General features: G+C 46.8%; 1 protein-coding gene across 4 annotated transcripts in view; it reads left to right on the top strand.

The window, feature by feature from the left end:
• The window catches only part of LOC110520531 (rho guanine nucleotide exchange factor 7-like), a 73,819-nt gene that overhangs the window by 1,595 nt on the left and 44,456 nt on the right, over window positions 1-27,768 (top strand). For 2 of the 4 annotated variants that reach the window (XM_090230327.1, XM_090230326.1), the window contains exons 2-12: window positions 3,705-3,788; window positions 8,559-8,643; window positions 14,289-14,410; window positions 22,009-22,210; window positions 22,346-22,434; window positions 25,529-25,623; window positions 25,773-25,868; window positions 26,117-26,239; window positions 26,760-26,898; window positions 27,140-27,199; window positions 27,437-27,583. In XM_090230327.1, coding sequence (XP_090086453.1) covers window positions 3,705-3,788; window positions 8,559-8,643; window positions 14,289-14,410; window positions 22,009-22,210; window positions 22,346-22,434; window positions 25,529-25,623; window positions 25,773-25,868; window positions 26,117-26,239; window positions 26,760-26,898; window positions 27,140-27,199; window positions 27,437-27,583 — 1,242 coding nt within the window. Of the gene's footprint in view, window positions 1-3,704; window positions 3,789-8,558; window positions 8,644-14,288; window positions 14,411-15,881; window positions 16,794-22,008; window positions 22,211-22,345; window positions 22,435-25,528; window positions 25,624-25,772; window positions 25,869-26,116; window positions 26,240-26,759; window positions 26,899-27,139; window positions 27,200-27,436; window positions 27,584-27,768 lie in introns of those variants that run through there. The other 2 variants (XM_090230324.1, XM_090230325.1) reach the window with 1 other exon arrangement.

Raw genomic sequence — 27,768 nt, 5'->3', positions numbered from 1 at the left:
ACTGCTAACGAACCACTGCGCTAACGTGCAACATAAGACAATAACCCACAAAATACACAAAGATGGCTGCCTAAATATGGTTCCCAATCAAAGATAACAATAAACACCTGCCTCTAATTGAGAACCAATCTAGGCAACCATAAACCTATATAAACACCTAGATGAACCCCACAAACCTACAAAACCCCTAGACAGTACAAAAAACAGTGGGGCAAAAAAGTATTTAGTCAGAAACCAATTGTGCAAGTTCTCCCACTTAAAAAGATGAGGCCTGTAATTTATCATAGGTACACTTCAACTATGACAGACAAAATTAGAAAAAAAATCCAGAAAATCACATTGATAGATTTTTAATTAGCAAATTATGGTGGAAACAAACAAGATTTCTGGCTCGCAGACCTGTAACTTCTTTAAGAGGCTCCTCTGTCTTGGAGTTGGCTCAGGTCTCCTACCTGACTTAACCAATCTCCTCGTGTGCCCCACCCAAAAATGTATTGGGGCTGCCTCTCGGGCTTCCGTGCTAGCCGTGTACCCTTATATCTGCGCCGTTCCTCCATTCTCCTGTATCCCTCCTCACACTGTTCCAAAGAATCCCATGCAGGCTCTGGCACTCTCCCTGTGTAACGGCTTTCTTCCGCTGAAGGAGAGGACCAAAATGCAGCGTGGTTAGAGTTCAACATGTTTAATAAAGACATTACACGAGAACACTACAAAATACAAAACAACAAATGTGAAAACTGAAACAGTCCTATCTGGTACAATGACACAGACAGAAGACAACCACCCACAAAGTACCCACAGAATACGGTTGCCTAAATATGGTTCCCAATCAGATACAACAAAGACAGCTGCCTCTAATTGAGAACCAATCTAGGCAACCATAGACCTACAAACTACCTAGAAAGGAAACAGCCCCATAAACATAAAAAACCCTAGACCAAACGAAACACATAAATCCCCCATGTCACACCCTGACCTAACCAAAATAATAAAGAAAACAAAGATAACTAAGGCCAGGGCGTGACAGTACCCCCCTCCAAAGGTGCGGACTCCCGGCCGCACACCTAAATCCATAGGGGAGGGTCTGGGTGGGCGTCTATCCACAGTGGCGGCTCTGGCACGGAACCCCACTCCACCATAGTCTTTGTCCGCTTTAGTCTCTTCCTAGGAACGGCGACCCTCGCTGCCGACCTAGGATTGGCAACCCTACTAAAGGGCCCTACTGGACTAAACCAACTCCTCCGGACTGAGGGGCAGCTCCAGACTGAGGGGTAGCTCAGGACTGAGGGGCAGCTCAGGACGGTTGACGGCTCTGGCAGATCCTGGCTGACTGGCGGCCCTGGCAGATCCTGGCTGACTGGCAGCACTGGCAGATCCTGGCTGACTGGCGGCCCTGGCTGACTGGCGGCCCTGGCAGATCCTGGCTGACTGGCGGCCCTGGCAGATCCTGGCTGACTGGCGGCCCTGGCAGATCCTGGCTGACTGGCGGCCCTGGCAGATCCTGGCTGACTGGCGGCCCTGGCAGATCCTGGCTGACTGGCGGCCCTGGCAGATCCTGGCTGACTGGCAGCACTGGCAGATCCTGGCTGACTGGCGGCCCTGGCAGATCCTGGCTGACTGGCAGCCCTGGCAGATCCTGGCTGACTGGCGGCCCTGGCAGATCCTGGCGGCCCTGGCAGATCCTGGCTTAAACAAAACGACCGTGACTGCTACCAAAACACTGCGCTAACGTGCAACATAACATAGACAATAACCCACTCAATACCCAAAGAGGATGGCTGCCTAAATATCGTTCCCAATCAGAGACAACGATAAACACCTGCCTCTAATTGAGAATCAATCTAGGCAACCATAGACATATATAAACACCTAGATGATAAACAACCCCATAAACCTACAAACCCCCTAGACAGTACAAAAACACATACATCACCCATGTCACTCCCTGACCTAACCAAAACAATAAAGAAAACAAAGAATACTCAGGTCAGGGCGTGACAGTTTATATATTATAATCTATTCTGTTCTGTTTGGTTATATTATAATCTATTCTGTTCTGTTTGGTTATTTTCTATTCTGTTAGGTTATATTCTATTCTGTTCTGTTTGGTGATAATCTATTCTGTTCTGTTAGGTTATATTCTATTCTGTTCTGTTTGGTGATAATCTATTCTGTTCTGTTTGGTTATAATCTATTCTGTTATGTTTGGTGATAATCTATTCTGTTCTGTTCTGTTATATTCTATTCTGTTATGTTTTGTTCTGTTATATTCTTTCATATTCTGTTCTGTTAAATTTTATTATGTTCTGTTTGGTTATAATCTATTCTGTTCTGTTTGGTTATAATCTATTCTATTCTATTCTATTATGTTATGTTCTGTTCTGTTTGGTTATAATCTATTATATTCTATTCTATTATGTTATATTCTTTTCTGTTCTGTTTGGTTATAATCTATTATATTCTGTTCTGTTCTGTTTGGTTATAATCTATTCTATTCTATTCTGTTTTGTTTGGTTATAATCTATTATATTCTATTCTGTTCTGTTTGGTTATAATCTATTATATTATATTCTATTATGTTATATTCTTTTCTGTTCTGTTTGGTTATAATCTATTATATTCTGTTCTGTTCTGTTTGGTTATAATCTATTCTATTCTATTCTGTTCTGTTTGGTTATAATCTATTCTATTCTATTCTATTATGTTATATTCTGTTCTGTTCTGTTTGGTTATAATCTATTCTATTCTATTCTATTATGTTATATTCTTTTCTGTTCTGTTTGGTTATAATCTATTATATTCTGTTCTGTTCTGTTTGGTTATAATCTATTCTATTCTATTCTGTTTTGTTTGGTTATAATCTATTATATTCTATTCTGTTCTGTTTGGTTATAATCTATTATATTATATTCTATTCTATTCTGTTTGGTTCTATTCTATTCTATTCTGTTTTGTTTGGTTATAATCTATTCTGTTATGTTTGGTTATAATCTATTCTATTCTATTCTATTCTGTTCTGTTTGGTTATAATCTATTCTGTTCTGTTTGGTTATAATCTATTCTGTTCTGTTTGGTTATATTCTATTCTGTTCTGTTATATTCTATTCATTTGTATACTATTATATTCTGTAACTGCATGGACTAGACTGTTACAGGCCTAGTTCAATACTCTGGTATTAGATCTATACTTCCAATGTTTCAGCAGTGCTATATTTTGTTTGGGATTATATCTCATGGCAGTTCATGTGGTTATAGACTGGGAGATAAAGTGTGACGTCAGATCTAATTCAAGATTCATAGGCTGTATTACATCCATTCACATTGGCAGTGTGGTTAGTTTCACCTATTTATTTCCCACTCGTTATTTTATAGGCTGTTTTGTTGTTGGTGGGAGAGACACATTTGATCCATTCCGCCTCTATGTTCACAGAGGAGTCGCCAGCGTCACCCCCTCACTCATGCTGTGTGTTGTTGAAAGCTCACTGAGCTCCCATTCGCCAACGTCATTTCTCTCAATCCAATGCCTTCTTCCCTGCTAGAGGATTTGTATTTTGCAGCTGGCCTATTGTAGAAGCAAGCCAAGAAGAGGGAATGTGGGCTTCTCATCCAAATCAAAAAGCGCACAAGACTCTAGAGCTTCAAATAGAATAATAAAAAATAAATAGCGAAATTCGTGTTTCTCATGTGCATTTCTGTTCTCCCAGATCTACCAAGAACCGAAGAACGACGGCGACCGCTTGAGCAACATAAAGGAGTTTCTCAAAGGTTGCACTTCGTTTCGCGTCGAGGTAAGTTATCCGTAAAATAACCCCACAAACACAACATTAATACGAAAGATATGCGACAGAAATGACGTTAAATGTTATTTAATATCCAGTGTGAGACAAAGACAAAGTGGGGGAGGCTGGACTGCGAGCCTTGAACAATCACACACTGCCGGGGTGTGAAGCTGCCTTGTTTGTCGCCTGCAATGAAATGACCCATCCACGATCGTAAAAATGTAACAATAATTTTGCATTTCTCTGACGCCATCCTTTAAAACATTAACAGTCAAGGTAACATTCTTGTAAGTAGGCTTCAAGTACAGATAGTTTGTAGTTATGTGATACATTTTGATAATCGGGCTATCAGACTGATGCCTTGACGTTATGTAAATGGTTGTCTTTCTGTCCCAATAGTGCGTGGCGTTGCTCTTTTGTCCCCCATTCTTGATTTTGATACCCGCAAGCGAGAATTATGCATATGAATAAATCCTAGTTGTTGTCAGAATGTGTGGTCTTCAAACTCACTATCTATTGTCCCACATAGGAAGTCTTCATTCTCCCTCATTAGTTGTTATTGGGATGTTTTGGTATTTTTTTCGTACATCAGCACCCAATGCTGTCAATTATATCACAGAGACTTTGACAATAATGATTAGGGTTGAACGATCGGATGCTAAATCTGTGGTTTGAGGACAATTATTTTTATTTAACCTTTATTTAACCAGCCAACTCAGTTAAGAACAAATTCTTAATTACAATGACGGCCTACTTGTAAAGCCCCCCCGGCCAAACCCTCCCCAAACCCGGACAATGCTGGGCCAATTGTGCGCCGCCCCATAGGACTCCCGATCACGGCCGGTTGTGATACAGCCCGGGACTGAACCAGGGTCTGTAGTGATGCCTCTAGCACTGAGATGCAGTGCCTTAGACCGCTGCACCACTCGGGGGCTTAAAGCTTATCTAGAGTGAGCTGAGGACACACGCACACACACACACACACACACACACACACACACACACACACACACACACACATTCACACACACACACACACAGAGAGAGAGAGTTTGGTACTGTGTCATTGCATAGAGGAGTCATTGAACCCCCCAGTCTGGACAAAACCGCTCAGTGTTCATCTTCACCGCTGACTCTCCCCATTAACACTGCAGGAGGAGAGGGAAAGAATGAGAGAGAGAGAGAGAGAGAGAGAGAGAGAGAGAGAGAGAGAGAGAGAGAGAGAGAGAGAGAGAGAGAGAGAGAGGGCACTGTGGAATACAGGGGGCTAATATCATTTTTGTTAATGGTTTACTTGTGCTTGGTGTTGAATGTCAATACAAATTCTTCTCTCCTCAGATAACACTTTTCTAATGATCATCAGTGCAATAGAATGGCTATCTTCAATTTACCAGCACATCCATCCCTTGCCTAGAGACCAAGGCACTCCTTTTGGAATAGGTTTTATTGATTTAGAAAAGTTATCATTTGATTTGGCTTATCACTGATGCGTTATGACTGCATACATTGAGACAGAACAACACTGGAATAGAGATGCTAAGCATTTCTCAATGCTGGTCCTGATACAATTTCGCTTTTTGCCCTAGCACTAACACACCTGATTCCAATCATCAAAGGCTTGAATCAAGTGTCTAAGAGCTAGGGCAAAAAGTAAAATGTGCGACCTTTAGGGCCCCCGGGACCAGGATTGAGGAACACTGGTCGAGTACATAAACATGCATGTTTGAGGTTGGACTGATTCCAAACGGACTGCTTGTCTCACTCCTCTGAGTCCTGGGATGTTTCTGTGATGAGCCTCCCAGGTGTGCACTTGTCCCCTCCTTCAGACAGGCAGACATGGAACTCCTCACAGCAGCCCTCATACTGTAACCATGTTTCCCTATAAGCTGCTTAAGCGAGGGGAGGAGAGTAGGGAAGGAGATGGGAGGAGTGGAGGAGAGTGGGAGGAGTGGAGAAGGAGATGAGAGTAGAAGGAGATGAAAGTAGAAGAGGAGATGAGAGTAGGAGGATGGGAGATGAGAGTAGGAGGATGGGAGGAGAGGAGATGAGAGTAGGAGGAGAGGAGATGAGAGTAGGAGGAGAGGAGATGAAGGTAAGGAGGAGAGGAGATGAGAGTAGGAGGATGGGAGGAGAGGAGGAGATGAGAGTAGGAGGAGAGGAGATGAGAGGAGGAGAGGAGATGAAGGTAGGAGGAGAGGAGATGAGAGTAGGAGGATGGGAGGAGAGGAGATGAGAGTAGGAGAGGAGATGAGAGTAGGAGGAGAGGAGATGAAGGTAAGGAGGAGAGGAGATGAGAGTAGGAGGATGGGAGGAGAGGAGGAGATGAGAGTAGGAGGAGAGGAGATGAGAGGAGGAGAGGAGATGAAGGTAGGAGGAGAGGAGATGAGAGTAGGAGGATGGGAGGAGAGGAGGAGATGAGAGTAGGAGGAGAGGAGATGAGAGTAGGAGGAGAGGAGATGAAGGTAAGGAGGAGAGGAGATGAGAGTAGGAGGATGGGAGGAGAGGAGGAGATGAGAGTAGGAGGAGAGGAGATGAGAGGAGGAGAGGAGATGAAGGTAGGAGGAGAGGAGATGAGAGTAGGAGGATGGGAGGAGAGGAGGAGATGAGAGTAGGAGGAGAGGAGATGAGAGTAGGAGGAGAGGAGATGAAGGTAGGAGGAGAGGAGATGAGAGTAGGAGGATGGGAGGAGAGTAGGAGAGGAGAGTAGGAGGAGAGGAGATGAGAGTAGGAGGCTGGGAGGAGAGGAGGAGAGGAGATGAGAGTAGGAGGAGAGGAGATGAGAGTAGGAGGATGGGAGGAGAGTAGGTCGATATGAGAGTAGGAGGAGAGGAGATGAGAGTAGGAGGAGAGGAGATGAGAGTAGAAGGTTGGGAGGAGAGTAGGAGAAGAGGAGGACAGTAGGAGGAGAGGAGATGAGAGTAGGAGGAGAGGAGAGGAGAGGAGGAGAGATGAGAGTAGGAGGATGGGAGGACAGTAGGAGGAGAGGAGATGAGAGTAGGAGGAGGAGACGAGATGAGAATAGGAGGATGGGAGGAGAGGAGATGAGAGTAGGAGGGGAGGAGAGATGAGAGTAGGAGGATGGGAGGAGAGTAGGAGAAGGAGAGGAGATGAGAGTAGGAGGATGGGAGGAGAGGAGGAGGAGGAGAGGAACTTCCTCTCTCCCTTGGAGTGGTCACTGATCGGATGTGATATTCTGGATAAGTGAAAGCCATGTAGTGGGACCCTGCCTTCATCTACCATGTCAGGTCTGGGATTGCCTTCCGTAAGGCAGGAAGGGAGGGCCACGGAGAATCTAGTCCTTAGGCTTCCAGTTCTTATTAAACCCTAACGGTCAACATGTTGTTTCATGAACCACTTTGGAGCATAGATCACATTGTGATGTCACTTTTAATGTGATGTCACTTTCACTTTTTTCTGCATGTCCTAAACCTCTGTATGAGATGGAGACAGAGGGAGGATGGAAGAGATGGAGCTAGAGGGAGAGATGGAGGGAGGATGGGAGAGATGGAGCTAGAGGGAGAGATGGAGGGAGGATGGGAGAGATGATGGATGGTAGAGAGGGAGAGATGGAGAAATTATGGATGGGAGAGATAGAGGATGGTAGAGAGGGAGAGATGGAGGTAGAGATAGGATGATAGAAATGGAGGGAGAGAGGTAGAGAGAGGGGGGGTCGAGATGTTTTTGTTGTTTTTGTTTTGACCTATATTTAACTAGGCAAGTCAGTTAAGAACAAATTCTTATTTTCAATGATGGCCTAGGAACAGTGGGTTAACTGCCTGAGGAAGGGAGGTAGAGATGGATGGAGGGAGGGAGGGAGCTAGAGATGGAGGGAGGGGGGTAGAGATGGAGGGAGGTAGAGATGGAGGGAGGGGGTAGAGATAGAGGGAGGTAGAGATGGAGGGAGGGAGGTAGAGATGGAGGGAGGGAGGTAGAGATGGAGGGAGGTAGAGATGGAGGGAGGGAGAGATGGAGGGAGGGAGGTAGAGATGGAGGGAAGGGGTAGAGATGGAGGGAGATAGAGATGGAGGGAGGGAGAGATGGAGGGAGGGAGGTAGAGCTGGAGGGAGGGAGGTAGAGATGGAGGGAGGGAGGTAGAGATGGAGGGAGGGAGGTAGAGATGGAGGGAAGTAGAGATGGAGGGAGGGAGGTAGAGATGGAGGGAGGGAGAGATGGAGGGAGGTATAGATGGAGGGAGGGAGGTAGAGATGGAGGGAAGGGGTAGAGATGGAGGGAGGAGAGATGGAGGGAGGGAGGTAGAGATGGAGGGATGGAGGTAGAGATGGAAGGAGGGAGGGAGGGAGGTAGAGATGGAGGGAGGGAGGGAAAGGGTGAGAATGATGCACAGGGAGAAAATAAAACTACAGTATTCACAATCACTCCACAGGCCCAGTAACTCCAATCTATCAACTCCAGTCAACTACCTCTTCTTGTGCTCGCCTGCCACTTTCCTCAGTACACACTACCCTTGACAGTAGTTGACAGTCATTTGTGAAGAGAGCTGTCTGTATGCTGCTGGGTTATTGTCCTAACTGCTGTGTTAGTGACTTTTATTGGTGGGCTTGGCAGGCAGTGACCCAGCTCCAGTATTTGGGGAAATGGGTTTTCCGCTGACTTTTTGGCATGTCTCCACGTATTTTAGCTTTGGCACTAACACCATGTCACACACAGGAATGATGTACACACACACACACACACACACACACCCCCACACACACACACACACACACACACACACACACACACACACACACACTGACCATTCTTTCTCTTGTCCTCTAGCCGTTTGAGCCCAGTGATCTGCTCCTAGGACTGAACTTCTCCAAGATACTCAGCAGTCTGGTGGCTCTGAACAAAGTGACTGCAGGTTAGTCTGAAGTAGAGGTCGACCGATTAATCGAGTTTTCATAACAATCGGAAATCTTTGGACGCCGATTTTGCAGATTTTTTAAATTGTTGTATTTATTTAAGTTAAGAACACATTCTTATTTTCAATGACGGCCTAGGAACGGTGGGTTAACTGCCTTGATCAGGGGCAGAACGACAGATTTTTACCTTGTCAGCTCGGGGATTCAATCTTGCAACCTTACAGTTAACTAGTCCAACGCTCTAACCACCTGCTTTACATTGAACTCCACGAGGAGCCTGCAGTAAGTCAAGGTAAGTTGCTAGCTAGCATTAAACTTATCTTAGAAAAATCAATCAATCAATCATAATCACTAGTTAACTACACATGGTTCATGATATTACTAGTTTATCTAGCGTGTCCTGCGTTGCATATAATCGATGCGGTACGTATTCATGAAAAAGGAGTCTCGTTGCTCCAATGTGGCTGCTCCTGACTGACGTGCGGCTCTGGCAGCTCTTGACTGGCGGGCGGCTCTGGAGGGAGGAGACGGAGAGACAGCCTGTTGTGTGGGGCTGCCACAGGACCCACCAGGCTGGGGAGACCTACAGGAGGCCCGGTGCTTGGAGGAGGCACCGGATGGACCGGGCTGTGGGTGAGTACTGGAGATCTAAGTGCATACCACTCGCACCTCTCCCTTTATACCCACATTTGCCCGGCAAGGTCAGAGCACAGGCATAGAACGCACTGCACCCTCCCAGCGCCTCGGAGACACAGCACGCAGGGCCGGCGCAGGAAACGGGCCGAAACGGCGTACCGGAGACCAAACACGCTGGACTGGCACAAAACGCCCTGGCTGGATGCCCACTCTCACTTGGCACTGGCGGGGAGCTGGTCTATAGCCCACTATGAGCGCGTACTGGCGACACCGTGTACTTGACCGCATAACACGGTTCCTGACCAGTACTGTGCTTCTTACGGTAAGCACGAGGAGTGGGCTCAGGTCTCCAATCTGACTCTGCCAAACTCCGCGTGTGCCGCCCCCCCAAAAAATTGGGTGCTGCCTCTCGTGCTGCCGTGCTGCCTCCTCATATCGCTGCCGCTCAGCTTTCGCAGCCTCTATCTCTGCCTTGGGGTGGCGATATTCCTCAGCCTGTGCCTATCAACCCCCGAGATTAGACTGGTGTAACCGATGTGAAATGGCTAGCTAGTTAGCGGGGTGCAAGCTAATAGCGTTTTAAACGTCATTCACTCTGAGATTTGGAGTGGTTGTTCCCCTTGCTCTGCATGGGTAACGATGCTTCGAGGGTGGCTGTTGTCGATGTGTTCCTGGTTCGAGCCCAGGGAGGAGCGAGGAGAGAGACGGAAGCTTTACTGTTACACTGGCAATACTAAAGTGCCTATAAGAACAGAGACAACGCAAGGTTAATGAAATACAAATGGTATAGAGAGAAATAGTCCTATAATTCCTATAAAAACTACAACCAAAAACTCATGTTAATCTTGGAACTCCCTCTCCCGGATCTGGGAGAATTGTCATCAACTGACACTAATTAGCATAACGCAACGAACAAAAAATATTACTAGAAAATATTCATATTCATGTATCACAAGTGAAATATATTGAAACACAGCTTAGCCTTTTGTTAATCATCCTGTCATCTCAGATTTTGAAATTATGCTTTACAGCCAAAGCAAGACAAGCATTTGTGTAAGTTTATCGATAGCATAGCATTATGCCTAGCTAGCAGCAGGCAGCTTGGTCACGAAAATCAGAAAAGCAATCAAATTAAATCGTTTACCTTTGATGAGCTTCGGATGTTTTCACTCACGAGACTCCCGGTTAGACAGCAAATGTTCATTTTGTCCCATAAAGATTATTTTTTATAGCCGAAACACTTGTACTTCACATTTGGTTGAGAAATCCACCGGTCACGACAACGCCGAAAAATATTCCAAATTAGATCCATAATATCGACAGAAACATGGCAACGTTTTTTATAATCAATCCTCAAGGTGTTTTTCAAATATCTATTCGATAATATATCAACCGGGACCGGTGGCTTCTTAGTAGGAAAGAGAGAAACAATTTGTCTTTTACGCACAAAACACTCTGAGAGCCTCCAGCTGACCACTGACGCAATGTTGTCGTTCAGGCTAATTTTTCAAAATAAAAGCCTGAAACTATGTATTGTGACACTAGACACATTAGGGAAGCCATAGAAAAAGGAATCTGGTTGATATCTCATTCACTGCTCAATAGGGACACATAGGAACGCAGAGCTTTCTAAATTAGAGTCCCTTCCTGATTGGATTTTTCTCAGGCTTTCGCCTGCAATATCAGTTCTGTTATACTCACAGACAATATGTTTACAGTTTTGGAAACTTTAGAGTGTTTGCTATCCTAAGCTGTCAATTATATGCATATTCTAGCATCTTGTCCTGACAAAATAGCCCGTTTACTTTGGGAACGTTATTTTTCCAAAAATGAAAATACTGCCCGCTAGTTTCAAGAGGTTAAAAGGAACCACCAGCTTTCATATGTTCTCATGTTATGAGCAAGGAACTTAAACGTTAGCCTTTTTACATGGCACATATTGCACTTTTACTTTCTTCTCCAACACTTTGTTTTTGCATTATTTAAACCAAATTGAACATGTTTCATTATTTATTTGAGGCTAAATTGATTTTCTTGATGTATTATATTAAGTTAAAATAAGTGTTCATTCAGTATTGTTGTAATTGTCATTATTACAAATAACAATTTTTTTTTACTGGTCCTCCAATAATCGGTACTGGCGTTGAAAAATCGTAATCGGTCGACCTCTAGTCTGAAGGTCTGTGTGTATATGTGTGTGTGTGTGTGCGTGCGTGCTCGTGTGTGTGTGTGTGTGTGTGTGTGTGTATAACTGCTCTATTCGTTATCCCTAGACAGTGGGCAGTGACAGTGTGTGTGTGTGTTATCCCTAGACAGTGGACAGTGACAGTGTGTGTGTAACTGCTCTATTCGTTATCCCTAGACATTGGAGTGGACAGTGTGTGTGTGTGTGTGTGTGTGTGTGTGTGTGTGTGTAACTGCTCTATTCGTTATCCCTAGACATTGGAGTGGACAGTGACAGTGACAGTGACAGTGTGTGTGTGTGTGTGTGTGTGTGTGTGTGTGTGTGTGTGTGTGTGTGTAACTGCTCTATTCGTTATCCCTAGACAGTGGGCAGTGACAGTGTGTGTGTAACTGCTCTATTCGTTATCCCTAGACATTGGAGTGGACAGTGTGTGTGTGTGTGTGTGTGTGTGTGTGTGTGTGTGTGTGTGTGTGTGTTATCCCTAGACATTGGACAGTGACAGTGTGTGTGTGTGTAACTGCTCTATTCGTTATCCCTAGACATTGGACAGTGACAGTGTGTGTGTGTGTAACTGCTCTATTCGTTATCCCTAGACATTGGAGTGGACAGTGTGTGTGTGTGTGTGTGTGTGTGTGTGTGTTATCCCTAGACATTGGAGTGGACAGTGTGTGTGTGTGTTATCCCTAGACATTGGAGTGGACAGTGTGTGTGTGTGTTATCCCTAGACATTGGAGTGGACAGTGTGTGTGTGTTATCCCTAGACATTGGAGTGGACAGTGTGTGTGTGTGTGTGTGTTATCCCTAGACATTGGAGTGGACAGTGTGTGTGTGTGTGTGTGTGTTATCCCTAGACATTGGAGTGGAAAGTGTGTGTGTGTGTGTGTTATCCCTAGACATTGGAGTGGACAGTGTGTGTGTGTTATCCCTAGACATTGGAGTGGACAGTGTGTGTGTGTTATCCCTAGACATTGGAGTGGACAGTGTGTGTGTGTGTGTGTGTGTGTTATCCCTAGACATTGGAGTGGACAGTGTGTGTGTGTGTTATCCTTAGACATTGGAGTGGACAGTGTGTGTGTGTGTTATCCCTAGACATTGGAGTGGACAGTGTGTGTGTGTGTTATCCCTAGACATTGGAGTGGACAGTGTGTGTGTGTGTTATCCCTAGACATTGGAGTGGACAGTGTGTGTGTGTGTTATCCCTAGACAGTGGAGTGGACAGTGTGTGTGTGTGTGTGTGTGTGTGTGTGTTATCCCTAGACATTGGAGTGGACAGTGTGTGTGTGTGTGTGTGTGTGTGTTATCCCTAGACATTGGAGTGGAAAGTGTGTGTGTGTGTGTGTTATCCCTAGACATTGGAGTGGACAGTGTGTGTGTGTTATCCCTAGACATTGGAGTGGACAGTGTGTGTGTGTGTGTGTGTTATCCCTAGACATTGGAGTGGACAGTGTGTGTGTGTGTTATCCCTAGACATTGGAGTGGACAGTGTGTGTGTGTGTTATCCCTAGACATTGGAGTGGACAGTGTGTGTGTGTTATCCCTAGACATTGGAGTGGACAGTGTGTGTGTGTGTGTGTGTGTTATCCCTAGACATTGGAGTGGACAGTGTGTGTGTGTGTTATCCTTAGACATTGGAGTGGACAGTGTGTGTGTGTGTTATCCCTAGACATTGGAGTGGACAGTGTGTGTGTGTGTTATCCCTAGACATTGGAGTGGACAGTGTGTGTGTGTGTTATCCCTAGACATTGGAGTGGACAGTGTGTGTGTGTGTTATCCCTAGACAGTGGAGTGGACAGTGTGTGTGTGTTATCCCTAGACATTGGAGTGGACAGTGTGTGTGTTATCCCTAGACATTGGAGTGGACAGTGTGTGTGTGTGTTATCCCTAGACATTGGAGTGGACAGTGTGTGTGTGTGTTATCCCTAGACATTGGAGTGGACAGTGTGTGTGTGTTATCCCTAGACATTGGAGTGGACAGTGTGTGTGTGTGTGTGTGTGTGTGTTATCCCTAGACATTGGAGTGGACAGTGTGTGTGTGTGTTATCCTTAGACATTGGAGTGGACAGTGTGTGTGTGTGTTATCCCTAGACATTGGAGTGGACAGTGTGTGTGTGTGTTATCCCTAGACATTGGAGTGGACAGTGTGTGTGTGTGTTATCCCTAGACATTGGAGTGGACAGTGTGTGTGTGTGTGTGTTATCCCTAGACATTGGAGTGGAAAGTGTGTGTGTGTGTGTTATCCCTAGACATTGGAGTGGACAGTGTGTGTGTGTTATCCCTAGACATTGGAGTGGACAGTGTGTGTGTTATCCCTAGACATTGGAGTGGACAGTGTGTGTGTGTGTTATCCCTAGACATTGGAGTGGACAGTGTGTGTGTGTGTTATCCCTAGACATTGGAGTGGACAGTGTGTGTGTGTTATCCCTAGACATTGGAGTGGACAGTGTGTGTGTGTGTGTGTGTGTGTGTGTTATCCCTAGACATTGGAGTGGACAGTGTGTGTGTGTGTTATCCTTAGACATTGGAGTGGACAGTGTGTGTGTGTGTTATCCCTAGACATTGGAGTGGACAGTGTGTGTGTGTGTTATCCCTAGACATTGGAGTGGACAGTGTGTGTGTGTGTTATCCCTAGACATTGGAGTGGACAGTGTGTGTGTGTGTTATCCCTAGACATTGGAGTGGACAGTGTGTGTGTGTGTTATCCCTAGACATTGGAGTGGACAGTGTGTGTGTGTGTTATCCCTAGACATTGGAGTGGACAGTGTGTGTGTGTGTTATCCCTAGACATTGGAGTGGACAGTGTGTGTGTGTGTGTGTTATCCCTAGACATTGGAGTGGACAGTGTGTGCACCCGTCACTCGGCGGACCATCGGATCAAGTCGTTTGAGTCTCTGGCCTCCCAGTCATCATTGGGCCGATCCTCCAAGCTGCTTCAGAACCACAGCCTGGTGAGACACGCACACACCACACACACAGTGACAGTGTGTGTGTGTGTGTGTGTGTGTGTGTGTGTGTGTGTGTGTGTGTGTGTGTAACTGCTCTATTCGTTATCCCTAGACAGTGGGCAGTGACAGTGTGTGTGTAACTGCTCTATTCGTTATCCCTAGACATTGGAGTGGACAGTGTGTGTGTGTGTGTGTGTGTGTGTGTGTGTGTGTGTGTGTGTGTGTGTGTGTGTGTGTGTTATCCCTAGACATTGGACAGTGACAGTGTGTGTGTGTGTAACTGCTCTATTCGTTATCCCTAGACATTGGACAGTGACAGTGTGTGTGTGTGTAACTGCTCTATTCGTTATCCCTAGACATTGGAGTGGACAGTGTGTGTGTGTGTGTGTGTGTGTGTGTGTGTTATCCCTAGACATTGGAGTGGACAGTGTGTGTGTGTGTTATCCCTAGACATTGGAGTGGACAGTGTGTGTGTGTGTTATCCCTAGACATTGGAGTGGACAGTGTGTGTGTGTTATCCCTAGACATTGGAGTGGACAGTGTGTGTGTGTGTGTGTTATCCCTAGACATTGGAGTGGACAGTGTGTGTGTGTGTGTGTGTGTTATCCCTAGACATTGGAGTGGAAAGTGTGTGTGTGTGTGTGTTATCCCTAGACATTGGAGTGGACAGTGTGTGTGTGTTATCCCTAGACATTGGAGTGGACAGTGTGTGTGTGTTATCCCTAGACATTGGAGTGGACAGTGTGTGTGTGTGTGTGTGTGTGTTATCCCTAGACATTGGAGTGGACAGTGTGTGTGTGTGTTATCCTTAGACATTGGAGTGGACAGTGTGTGTGTGTGTTATCCCTAGACATTGGAGTGGACAGTGTGTGTGTGTGTTATCCCTAGACATTGGAGTGGACAGTGTGTGTGTGTGTTATCCCTAGACATTGGAGTGGACAGTGTGTGTGTGTGTTATCCCTAGACAGTGGAGTGGACAGTGTGTGTGTGTGTGTGTGTGTGTGTGTGTGTGTTATCCCTAGACATTGGAGTGGACAGTGTGTGTGTGTGTGTGTGTGTGTGTTATCCCTAGACATTGGAGTGGAAAGTGTGTGTGTGTGTGTGTTATCCCTAGACATTGGAGTGGACAGTGTGTGTGTGTTATCCCTAGACATTGGAGTGGACAGTGTGTGTGTGTGTGTGTTATCCCTAGACATTGGAGTGGACAGTGTGTGTGTGTGTTATCCCTAGACATTGGAGTGGACAGTGTGTGTGTGTGTTATCCCTAGACATTGGAGTGGACAGTGTGTGTGTGTTATCCCTAGACATTGGAGTGGACAGTGTGTGTGTGTGTGTGTGTGTTATCCCTAGACATTGGAGTGGACAGTGTGTGTGTGTGTTATCCTTAGACATTGGAGTGGACAGTGTGTGTGTGTGTTATCCCTAGACATTGGAGTGGACAGTGTGTGTGTGTGTTATCCCTAGACATTGGAGTGGACAGTGTGTGTGTGTGTTATCCCTAGACATTGGAGTGGACAGTGTGTGTGTGTGTTATCCCTAGACAGTGGAGTGGACAGTGTGTGTGTGTGTGTGTGTGTGTGTGTGTGTGTGTTATCCCTAGACATTGGAGTGGACAGTGTGTGTGTGTGTGTGTTATCCCTAGACATTGGAGTGGAAAGTGTGTGTGTGTGTGTTATCCCTAGACATTGGAGTGGACAGTGTGTGTGTGTTATCCCTAGACATTGGAGTGGACAGTGTGTGTGTTATCCCTAGACATTGGAGTGGACAGTGTGTGTGTGTGTTATCCCTAGACATTGGAGTGGACAGTGTGTGTGTGTGTTATCCCTAGACATTGGAGTGGACAGTGTGTGTGTGTTATCCCTAGACATTGGAGTGGACAGTGTGTGTGTGTGTGTGTGTGTGTGTGTGTGTTATCCCTAGACATTGGAGTGGACAGTGTGTGTGTGTGTTATCCTTAGACATTGGAGTGGACAGTGTGTGTGTGTGTTATCCCTAGACATTGGAGTGGACAGTGTGTGTGTGTGTTATCCCTAGACATTGGAGTGGACAGTGTGTGTGTGTGTTATCCCTAGACATTGGAGTGGACAGTGTGTGTGTGTGTTATCCCTAGACATTGGAGTGGACAGTGTGTGTGTGTGTTATCCCTAGACATTGGAGTGGACAGTGTGTGTGTGTGTTATCCCTAGACATTGGAGTGGACAGTGTGTGTGTGTGTTATCCCTAGACATTGGAGTGGACAGTGTGTGTGTGTGTGTTATCCCTAGACATTGGAGTGGACAGTGTGTGCACCCGTCACTCGGCGGACCATCGGATCAAGTCGTTTGAGTCTCTGGCCTCCCAGTCATCATTGGGCCGATCCTCCAAGCTGCTTCAGAACCACAGCCTGGTGAGACACGCACACACCACACACACACACACACACACACACACACACACACACACACACACACACACACACACACACACACACACACACACACACACACACCCCTCCCCCGGCCTTAGTACCCAACTTCTAAAAGGTACATTGGGGAGAACAAGTATTTGATACACTGCCGATTTTACAGGTTTTCCTACTTACAAGCATGTAGAGGTCTGCCATTTTATCACTGTCACACTACAACTGTGAGAGACGGAATCTAAAACAAAAATCCAAATCCGAATCAAATCAAATCAAATCAAATTTTATTTGTCACATACACATGGTTAGCAGATGTTAATGCGAGTGTAGCGAAATGCTTGTGCTTCTAGTTCCGACAATGCAGTAATAACCAACAAGTAATCTAACTAACAAATCCAAAACTACTGTCTTGTACACAGTGTAAGGGGATAAAGAATATGTACATAAGGATATATGAATGAGTGATGGTACAGAGCAGCATAGGCAAGATACAGTAGATGGTATCGAGTACAGTATATACATATGAGATGAGTATGTAAACAAAGTGGCATAGTTAAAGTGGCTAGTGATACATGTATTACATAAGGATACAGTCGATGATATAGAGTACAGTATATACGTATGCATATGAGATGAATAATGTAGGGTAAGTAACATTATATAAGGTAGCATTATTTAAAGTGGCTAGTGATATATTTACATAATTTCCCATCAATTCCCATTATTAAAGTGGCTGGAGTTGAATCAGTGTCAGTGTGTTGGCAGCAGCCACTCAATGTCTGACTCACAGTCTGATGGCCTTGAGATAGAAGCTGTTTTTCAGTCTCTCGGTCCCAGCTTTGATGCACCTGTACTGACCTCGCCTTCTGGATGATAGCGGGGTGAACAGGCAGTGGCTTGGGTGGTTGATGTCCTTGATGATCTTTATGGCCTTCCTGTGACATCGGGTGGTGTAGGTGTCCTGGAGGGCAGGTAGTTTGCCCCCGGTGATGCGTTGTGCAGACCTCACTACCCTCTGGAGAGCCTTACGGTTGAGGGCGGAGCAGTTGCTGTACCAGGCGGTGATACAGCCCGCCAGGATGCTCTCGATTGTGCATCTGTAGAAGTTTGTGAGTGCTTTTGGTGACAAGCCGAATTTCTTCAGCCTCCTGAGGTTGAAGAGGCGCTGCTGCGCCTTCTTCACAATGCTGTCTGTGTGAGTGGACCAATTCAGTTTGTCTGTGATGTGTATGCCGAGGAACTTAAAACTTGCTACCCTCTCCACTACTGTTCCATCGATGTGGATAGGGGGGTGTTCCCTCTGCTGTTTCCTGAAGTCCACAATCATCTCCTTAGTTTTGTTGACGTTGAGTGTGAGGTTATTTTCCTGACACCACACTCCGAGGGCCCTCACCTCCTCCCTGTAGGCCGTCTCGTCGTTGTTGGTAATCAAGCCTACCACTGTTGTGTCGTCCGCAAACTTGATGATTGAGTTGGAGGCGTGCGTGGCCACGCAGTCGTGGGTGAACAGGGAGTACAGGAGAGGGCTCAGAACGCACCCTTGCGGGGCCCCAGTGTTGAGGATCAGCGGGGAGGAGATGTTGTTGCCTACCCTCACCACCTGGGGGCGGCCCGTCAGGAAGTCCAGTACCCAGTTGCACAGGGCGGGGTCGAGACCCAGGGTCTCGAGCTTGATGACGAGCTTGGAGGGTACTATGGTGTTGAATGCCGAGCTGTAGTCAATGAACAGCATTCTCACATAGGTATTCCTCTTGTCCAGATGGGTTACGGCAGTGTGCAGTGTGGTTGAGATTGCATCGTCTGTGGACCTATTTGGGCGGTAAGCAAATTGGAGTGGGTCTAGGGTGTAAGGTAGGGTGGAGGTGATATGGTCCTTGACTAGTCTCTCAAAGCACTTCATGATGACGGAAGTGAGTGCTACGGGGCGGTAGTCGTTTAGCTCAGTTACCTTAGCTTTCTTGGGAACAGGAACAATGGTGGCCCTCTTGAAGCATGTGGGAACAGCAGACTGGTATAGGGATTGATTGAATATGTCCGTAAACACACCGGCCAGCTGGTCTGCGCATGCTCTGAGGGCGCGGCTGGGGATGCCGTCTGGGCCTGCAGCCTTGCGAGGGTTAACACGTTTAAATGTCTTACTCACCTCGGCTGCAGTGAAGGAGAGACCGCATGTTTTCGTTGCAGGCCGTGTCAGTGGCACTGTAATGTCCTCAAAGCGGGCAAAAAAGTTATTTACTCTGCCTGGGAGCAAGACATCCTGGTCCATGACTGGGCTGGATTTCTTCCTGTAGTCCGTGATTGACTGTAGACCCTGCCACATGCCTCTTGTGTCTGAGCCGTTGAATTGAGATTCTACTTTGTCTCTGTACTGACGCTTAGCTTGTTTGATAGACTTGCGGAGGGAATAGCTGCACTGTTTGTATTCGGTCATGTTACCAGACACCTTGCCCTGATTAAAAGCAGTGGTTTGCGCTTTCAGTTTCACGCGAATGCTGCCATCAATCCACGGTTTCTGGTTAGGGAATGTTTTAATCGTTGCTATGGGAACGACATCTTCAACACACGTTCTAATGAACTCGCACACCGAATCAGCGTATTCGTCAATATTGTTATCTGACGCAATACGAAACATGTCCCAGTCCACGTGATGGAAGCAGTCCTGGAGTGTGGAGTCAGCTTGGTCGGACCAGCGTTGGACAGACCTCAGCGTGGGAGCCTCTTGTTTTAGTTTCTGTCTGTAGGCAGGGATCAACAAAATGGAGTCGTGGTCAGCTTTTCCGAAAGGGGGCGGGGCAGGGCCTTATATGCGTCGCGGAAGTTAGAGTAACAATGATCCAAGGTCTTTCCACCCCTGGTTGCACAATCAATATGCTGATAAAATTTAGGGAGTCTTGTTTTCAGATTAGCCTTGTTAAAATCCCCAGCTACAATGAATGCAGCCTCTGGATAAATGGTTTCCAGTTTGCAAAGAGTTAAATAAAGTTTGTTCAGAGCCATCGATGTGTCTGCTTGGGGGGGGGGGGGGATATAAACATAAACAAAAACAATGATAAACAAAAATCCAGAAAATCACATTGTATGATTTTTAAGTAATTAATTAGCATTTTATTGCATGACATAAGTATTTGATACATCAGAAAAGTGGAACTTAATATTTGATACAGAAACCTTTGTTTGCAATTACTGAGATAATACATTTCCTGTAGTTCTTGACCAGGTTTGCACACACTGCAGCAGGGATTTTGGCCCACTCCTCCATACAGACCTTCTCCAGATCCTTCAGGTTTCGGGGCTGTCGCTGGGCAATACGGACTTTCAGCTCCCTCCAAAGATGTTCTATTGGGTTCAGGTCTGGAGACTGGCTAGGCCACTCTGTGACCTTGAGATTCTTCTTACGGAGCCACTCCTTAGTTGCCTTGGCTGTGTGTTTCGGGTCGTTGTCATGCTGGAAGACCCAGCCACGACCCATTTTCAATGCTCTTACTGAGGGAAGGAGGTTGTTGGCCAAGATCTCGCGAAACATGGCCCCATCCATCCTCCCCTCAATACGGTGCAGTCATCATGTCCCCTTTGCAGAAAAGCATCCCCAAAGAATGATGTTTCCACCTCCATGCTTCACGGTTGGGATGGTGTTCTTGGGGTTGTACTCATCCTGCTTCTTCCTCCAAACATGGCAAGTGGAGTTTAGACCAAAAAGCTATATTTTTGTCTCATCAGACCACATGACCTTCTCCCATTCCTCCTCTGGATCATCCAGATGGTCATTGGCAAACTTCAGATGGGCCTGGACATGCGCTGGCTTGAGCAGGGGGACCTTGCGTGCGCTGCAGAATCCATGACGGCGTAGTGTGTTACTAATGGTTTTCTTTGAGACTGTGGTCTCAGCTCTCTTCAGGTCATTGACCAGGTCCTGCCGTGTAGTTCTGGGCTGATCCCTCACCTTGCTCATGATCATTGATGCCCCACGAGGTGAGATCTTGCATGGAGCCCCAGACCGAGGGTGATTGACCGTCATCTTGAACTTCTTCCATTTTCTAATAATTACGCCAACAGTTGTTGCCCTCTCACCAAGCTGCTTGCCTATTGTCCTTTAGCCCATCCCAGCCTTGTGCAGGTCTACAATTGTATCCCTGATGTCCTTACACAGCTCTCTGGTCTTGGCCATTGTGGAGAGGTTGGAGTCTGTTTGATTGAGTGTGTGGACAGGTGTCTTTTATACAGGTACCGAGTTCAAACAGGTGCAGTTAATACAGGTAATGAGTGGAGAACAGGAGGGCTTCTTAAAGAAAAACGAACAGGTCTGTGAGAGCCGGAATTCTTACTGGTTGGTAGGTGATCAAATACTTATGTCATGCAATAAAATGCAAATGAATTACTTAAAAATTGTGATTTTCTGTATTTTTGTTTTAGATTCCGTCTCTCACAGTTGAAGTGTACCTATGATAAAAAAATTACAGACCTCTACATGCTTTGTAAGAAGGAAAACCTGCAGAATCGGCAGTGTATCAAATACTTGTTCTCCCCACTGTATGTCAAATGGAGATTTGTGTGGGCTAATCTTCAGGATTCAGGCCCTTCTTCAAGCCTTACTGAAGCTTCAGGCCCTCCCTTTCTTACTCTCTTCCCAATACCATACCTCTCCTCCCTTCTCGACCTCACCCTCTCTGCCTCCTCATCCCTCTGTCCTTTCCTCACCTCCCCCTCCCTACCTCTCATTCCACTCTCTATCTCTCCATCTCCATCTGTCCTCTTCTCTGTACCTCTTTACATTACTCCTCCTCCTCCCCTCTCTACCTCCTCCTCCCCTCTCTACCTCCTCCGCCCCTATCTACCTCCTCCTCCCCTCTCTACCTCCTCCTCCTCCCCTCTCTACCCCTCTCCCCTCCTCCCCTCTCTACCTCCTCCTCCTCCCCTCTCTACCTCCTCCTCCTCCTCCTCCCCTCTCTACCTCCTCCTCCCCTCTCTACCTCCTCCGCCCCTATCTACCTCCTCCTCCCCTCTCTACCTCCTCCTCCTCCTCCTCCCCTCTCTACCCCTCTCCCCTCCTCCCCTCTCTACCTCCTCCTCCCCTCTCTACCCCTCTCCTCCTCCTCCCTTCTCTACCTCCTCCGCCCCTATCTACCCCTCTCCCCTCCTCCCCTCTCTACCTCCTCCTCCTCCCCTCTCTACCCCTCTCCTCCCCTCCTTACCTCCCCTATAGGACATGTCTGAGGGCAGCCGGACGCAGCTATTGGTCAAGGCTCGCTTCAACTTTGAGCAGACCAATGAGGACGAGCTGTCCTTCAACAAGAGTGATGTCATCAACGTGACACGCCAGGAGGAGGGCGGCTGGTGGGAGGGGAACCTCAACGGCAAGACCGGCTGGTTCCCTAGCAACTATGTCCGTGAGATTAAAGGCTGTGGTAGGTGTCCTGTCTGTATTCCTGCAACTGGACCTCATATAGTATCAGAAAGAAAAGGTCTGATGTGGAGATAACTCATTTCTCCCTTTCTCTCTCTCTCTCTACTCTCTCTCTTTCTCCCCCTCTCCCTCTCAGACAAACAAGTGTCTCCCAAATCTGGGACCCTGAAGAGTCCTCCAAAAGGCTTTGACACTACAGCCATCAGCAAGACCTACTACAACCTGGTATGACCTGGTCATCATGTCTCTCTTTCCTTCTGGCTCGATGGACATTACTCTTAATGCTGTAGCTCCACCTAGTTCTCTGAATGTGTGTGTTTCCCTGACATTTTAATGTCTGTCCATGCTCTGGGTTATGGAGATGAAAGAACACGGAAATACATACCGTAATTTCTGGACTATTAAGCGCACCTGAATATAAACCGCACCCATGGAATTTAAAAAAAATATGTATTTTGTACATAAATAAGCCGCACATGACTATAAGCCGCAGGTGCCTACCCGTACGTTGAAACAAATGAACTTTACACAGCCTTTAAACGAAACACGGCTTGTAACAAAAATAAATAGGCTTTAACGAAACACGACTTGTAACAAAAAAATAAAAAATTGCAGTAAACAGTAGCCTACCAAGAAAGTCATTGGTCACTATCTTCCTCCTCCTGTGCACTGAAACCACTGAAGCCTCAGAATTGCTTCATCCGATGTTGGATCGTTTTCATTGTCGCTCTCGTCACTTTCATCCGGAGGCAAATTCCCCGCTGAGCTCATGCTGCCCCTTCAACACGCAGCAGTCCAGCCTTTCCAAACCCGTTGATGATAGTGGATTTTTTGACAATGCTCCACGCTGTCAGGACCCACTGGCAGACTTGACCATAAGTTGCTCTTCGCCTGCGGCCCGTTTTAGTGAAGGATTTCTCCCCACTTGTCATCCAAGCCTCCCAATGAACACGGAGCGCCACCTTAAATGCACGATTTACACTGATGTCGAGTGGCTGCAAATACTTTGTTGTGCCCCCAGGAATCACAGCTGGAATTGAGTTTGTCCTCTTGATGGCTTCTTTCACAGAATCTGTTATGTGGGCCCTCATGCTGTCCAACACGAGCAATGCCTTGTTCTTGTGAAAGAATCCTCCCGGTCGCTTGCCGTAACACTCCGTATGCCATTGATGCATTAGGTCTTCCGTTATCCATCCTTTCTTGTTGACTTTCCTCTCGGGAATTTTTCTTTTGGCATCGTCTTGCGTTTAAAAATCAACATCGGTGGAAGCTTTTCCCCCGGTGCCGTGCAGCTCAGAACACAGGTGAAGTGCGTTTTTTCATGCCCAGTTGTTTTCAGCGTGACGGATGATTCGCCTTTCCTGTTGACAGTCCGAGTGAGAGGCAGGTCAAACGTCAGAGGAACCTCATCCATATTTATGAAGTCGTGCGGGCCGATGGAATGCTCCGCTATCTTTGCATCAGTGAATTTGCGGAAGTTTGAAACTTTTTCCTCGTAGTCGGGAGGGAGCTGCTGACACAGACTCGTCCGTACCCTGATGGACAGGCGTTTACGTCTCATAAATCTTAGACACCACGATGGTCCACCTCTAAAATCCTTCAAACTTCATTGCGGTGGCGATTGTTTTGGCTTTCAGTCGGATCTGCACAGTTGAAACACCTCGGCCGTCTGCTCTCTGTGTGTTGACCCAGTCTTCAAGCTCATTTTCTAGTTCGGGCCATCTGCTTTTCTTCCCTCTGAAAGCTTTTGTTGTCTTTTTGTACTGAGTCAGTTCCTCACGCTGCTGTTTCCAACGTCTTATCATCGACTCATTAAGGCCAAGCTCCCGTGCAGCAGCTCTATTTCCTTTTCCAACAGCCAGATCGATCGCCTTCAACGTGAAAGCTGCATCATATGAATTTCTCAGTTTCTTTGCCATGATGAGGGTGACAAAATGACTACCGTAATCAGAATGATGGGAAGTTTGAGCGCGCTCGATTTACGTCATATTATGTGACGGTGCTCAGTTTTTTGGCGGCATGAATCTTGTGAAAGCGGGAAAAATCCATAAATTAGCCACGTCATTGTATAAACCGCCAGGTTCAAAGCCTGGGAATAAAGTAGCGGCTTATAGTCCGGAAATTACGGTACTATACTAGAGAGAGGGAGTCTATACACTACACCTCTCTATTTCTCCTCTCTACGCTACACCTCTCTATTTCTCCTCTCTACACTACACCTCTCTATTTCTCCTCTCTACACTACACCTCTCTATTTCTCCTCTCTACACTACACCTCTCTATTTCTCCTCTCTACGCTACACCTCTCTATTTCTCCTCTCTACGCTACACCTCTCTATTTATCCTCTCTACACTACACCTCTCTATTTCTCCTCTCTACACTACACCTCTCTATTTCTCCTCTCTACACTACACCTCTCTATTTCTCCTCTGTACACTACACCTCTCTATTTATCCTCTCTACACTACACCTCTCTATTTCTCCTCTCTACACTACACCTCTCTATTTCTCCTCTCTACACTACACCTCTCTATTTCTCCTCTGTTCACTACACCTCTCTATTTATCCTCTCTACACTACACCTCTCTATTTCTCCTCTCTACACTACACCTCTCTATTTCTCCTCTGTTCACTACACCTCTCTATTTCTCCTCTCTACGCTACACCTCTCTATTTCTCCTCTCTACACTACACCTCTCTATTTCTCCTCTGTTCACTACACCTCTCTATTTATCCTCTCTACGCTACACCTCTCTATTTCTCCTCTCTACACTACACCTCTCTATTTCTCCTCTGTTCACTACACCTCTCTATTTCTCCTCTCTACGCTACACCTCTCTCTTTCTCCTCTCTATGCTACACCTCTCTATTTCTCCTCTCTACACTACACCTCTCTATTTCTCCTCTGTTCACTACACCTCTCTATTTCTCCTCTCTACACTACACCTCTCTATTTCTCCTCTGTTCACTACCTGACCTGTCTAGTTCTGGAGTAACTCTCTGACCTGTCTAGTCCAGGAGTAACTCTCTGACCTGTCTAGTCCTGGACTATCTCCCTGTCATAGAGACTGTTTAGAGGCCCTGGGCCAATGGGAGGACAAGGGTGAGGGGTTAGGAGTCAGAGGGAGTGAAAGTGTTCAGAGTTACAAAGACACACTCTCTCCCTCTGTCTCTCTCTCTCTTTCTCTCTTTCTCTCTTTCTCTCTTTCTCTCTGTCTGTCTGTCTGCCTGTCTGTCTGTCTGTCTGTCTGTCTGTCTGTCTGTCTGTCTGTCTGTCTTTGTCTCTCTCTCTCTCTTTCTCTCTCTTTCTCCCCCCAGGTGCTGCAGAACATTCTAGAAACAGAGACAGAATATTCCAAGGACCTCCAGAGCCTTCTGACTAACTACCTGCGATCTCTCCAGAGCACAGAGAAGTAAGGTCCACTAGTAGGTCCACTGTGATGACATATGGCCGCTGGTTGGATTGGATCTACTGGCCTCACTCCAAAACTCCTGCTCTTTCCCCCTCTCATCCTCCTCTCATCCTCCTCTCCCCCTCCCCTCCCCTCTCCTCTCTCTCCAGACTGAGCAGTACAGATGTGTATCTGATCCTGGGGAACCTGGAGGAGATCAGCACCTTCCAGCAGATGCTCGTCCAATCACTGGAGGAGTGCACCAAGTAAGTCCTACCTTTCCACCAATCAGCATCACAGGGATCAGAGAAAGAACCTGTCACTGCTGGTCTAATCCAATCAGATCTGTCCTGCTGCTACTTGGGATATGTCAAGGCAGTTTCCCTTTGAGGTAAATAAAGGATATAGGGATATCTAGTGGTTAGTTGTGGTACTAAAGTGGTCCTTAATTCAGTCAGCTTGTCATCGTTGTGCTACAGAGACACACATCTTGTGTGTGTTTTCCCATGTGCAGACTTCCAGAGAGCCAGCAGAAGGTAGGGAGCTTCTTCCTGAATCTCATGCCCCAGATGAAGGCTCTCTATGTGGGTTACTGCTCCAACCACCCCTCGGCAGTCAACGTGCTCACCCAGCACAGGTAACTTAGACCCCATGCAGCATGAACCTGATGTCATAGCATCCCTACTATACAACAAGGATGTATTGTTACACAAGCAACTAGTGTATGATTAGGTCTATAATTAGGTAACTATAACTAGGTCTATAATTAGACCTGTCAATTCAATTATCCCCCCTCTCCCTACCCTCTCTCTCTCCTTTCCCTACCCTCTCTCTCTCTCTCTCTCTCTCTCTCTCTCTCCTGCCCCCTCTCTCTCTCCTCTCCCCCATCTCTCTCTCCTGCCCCCCCCTCTCTCCTCTCCCCCCCCTCTCTCTCCTCTCCCCTCTCTCTCTCCTGCCCCCCCCTCTCTCTCCTCTCCCCCTCTCTCTCTACTCTCCCGCCTCTCTCTCTCCTGCCCCCCCTCTCTCCCTCCTCTCCCTCCTTTCTCTCTCCTCTCCCGCCTCTCTCTCTCCTGCCCCCCCTCTCTCCCTCCTCTCCCTCCTCTCTCTCTCCTCTCCCCCTCTCTCTCTCCTGCCCCCCTCTCTCCCTCTCTATCGAGTGAGGAGCTGGGGGAGTTTATGGAGGGGAAAGGAGCCAGTAGTCCAGGTATCCTGACTCTGACCACAGGTCTCAGTAAACCCTTCATGAGGCTGGACACATACCCCACACTAACGAAGGAACTGGAGAGACACATGGAGGTGTGTGTGTAATAGAATGACCTCAATCACGGATGATGTATGTGTGTGTGTGTGTGTGTGTGTGTGACACGTGTAGGTGTGTGTTCGTAATAGAATGACCTCAATCACTGATGATGTGTGTGTGTGTGTGTAGCTGTAGAACTGTTGTCTTCTGTGTAAGAGGACGCCGTCATTCAGTAATAGTGGTGTGTGTGTGTGTGTGTGTGTGTGTGTGTGTGTGTGTGTGTGTATATAACTGTAGGAGAGTCACCCCGACCGGCCAGACATCCAGAAGTGTATGACAACATTCAACAGCCTCTCGGTGAGTCACACCCACTCCAACATGGCCTATTGTTTCCATGGTTACCCCATTAGCAGTGACATGCGAGTCATGAGTCAACATATTATACTGTAATGATATCAGTGTGTATCACTTGTACACACACAGTCATTATGTATCTATGGATGCACATTGTTACATTGTTTCTGTGGTCATGGTGCTGATGCTGTTCCCATGGCAACCCATGGTGTGGTGCTGATGGTGTTTCCGTGGCGACAGGCCCAGTGCCAGGAGGTGAGGAAGAGGAAGGAGCTGGAGCTGCAGATAGTGACTGAGTCCATCAGGCTGTGGGAGGGAGAGGACATCAGAACACTGGGCTCTGTTCTCTACACGAGTCAGGCTCTGGTTAACAGCCCAGGAGCAGAGGTCAGAGGAAAACCTAACAACAACCTCACAGTAACATTAGAATAATAACTGATGATTTTCTGATGAGGAAAACACTATTAACAGTGGCTTCTCTCTCTTACCCCTCTCTCTCTCTTTCTCTCTTCTATTACCTCTCTCTCTCTCTCTTCTCTTACCTCTCTCTCTCTTACCTCTCTCTCTCTTAC

This window comes from Oncorhynchus mykiss, chromosome 3 (genome assembly GCF_057628025.1).
Source record: "Oncorhynchus mykiss isolate SJ-2025 chromosome 3, ASM5762802v1, whole genome shotgun sequence".
Taxonomy (NCBI): Eukaryota; Metazoa; Chordata; class Actinopteri; order Salmoniformes; family Salmonidae; genus Oncorhynchus; species Oncorhynchus mykiss.
This window is presented reverse-complemented; position numbering and strand designations above follow the sequence as displayed.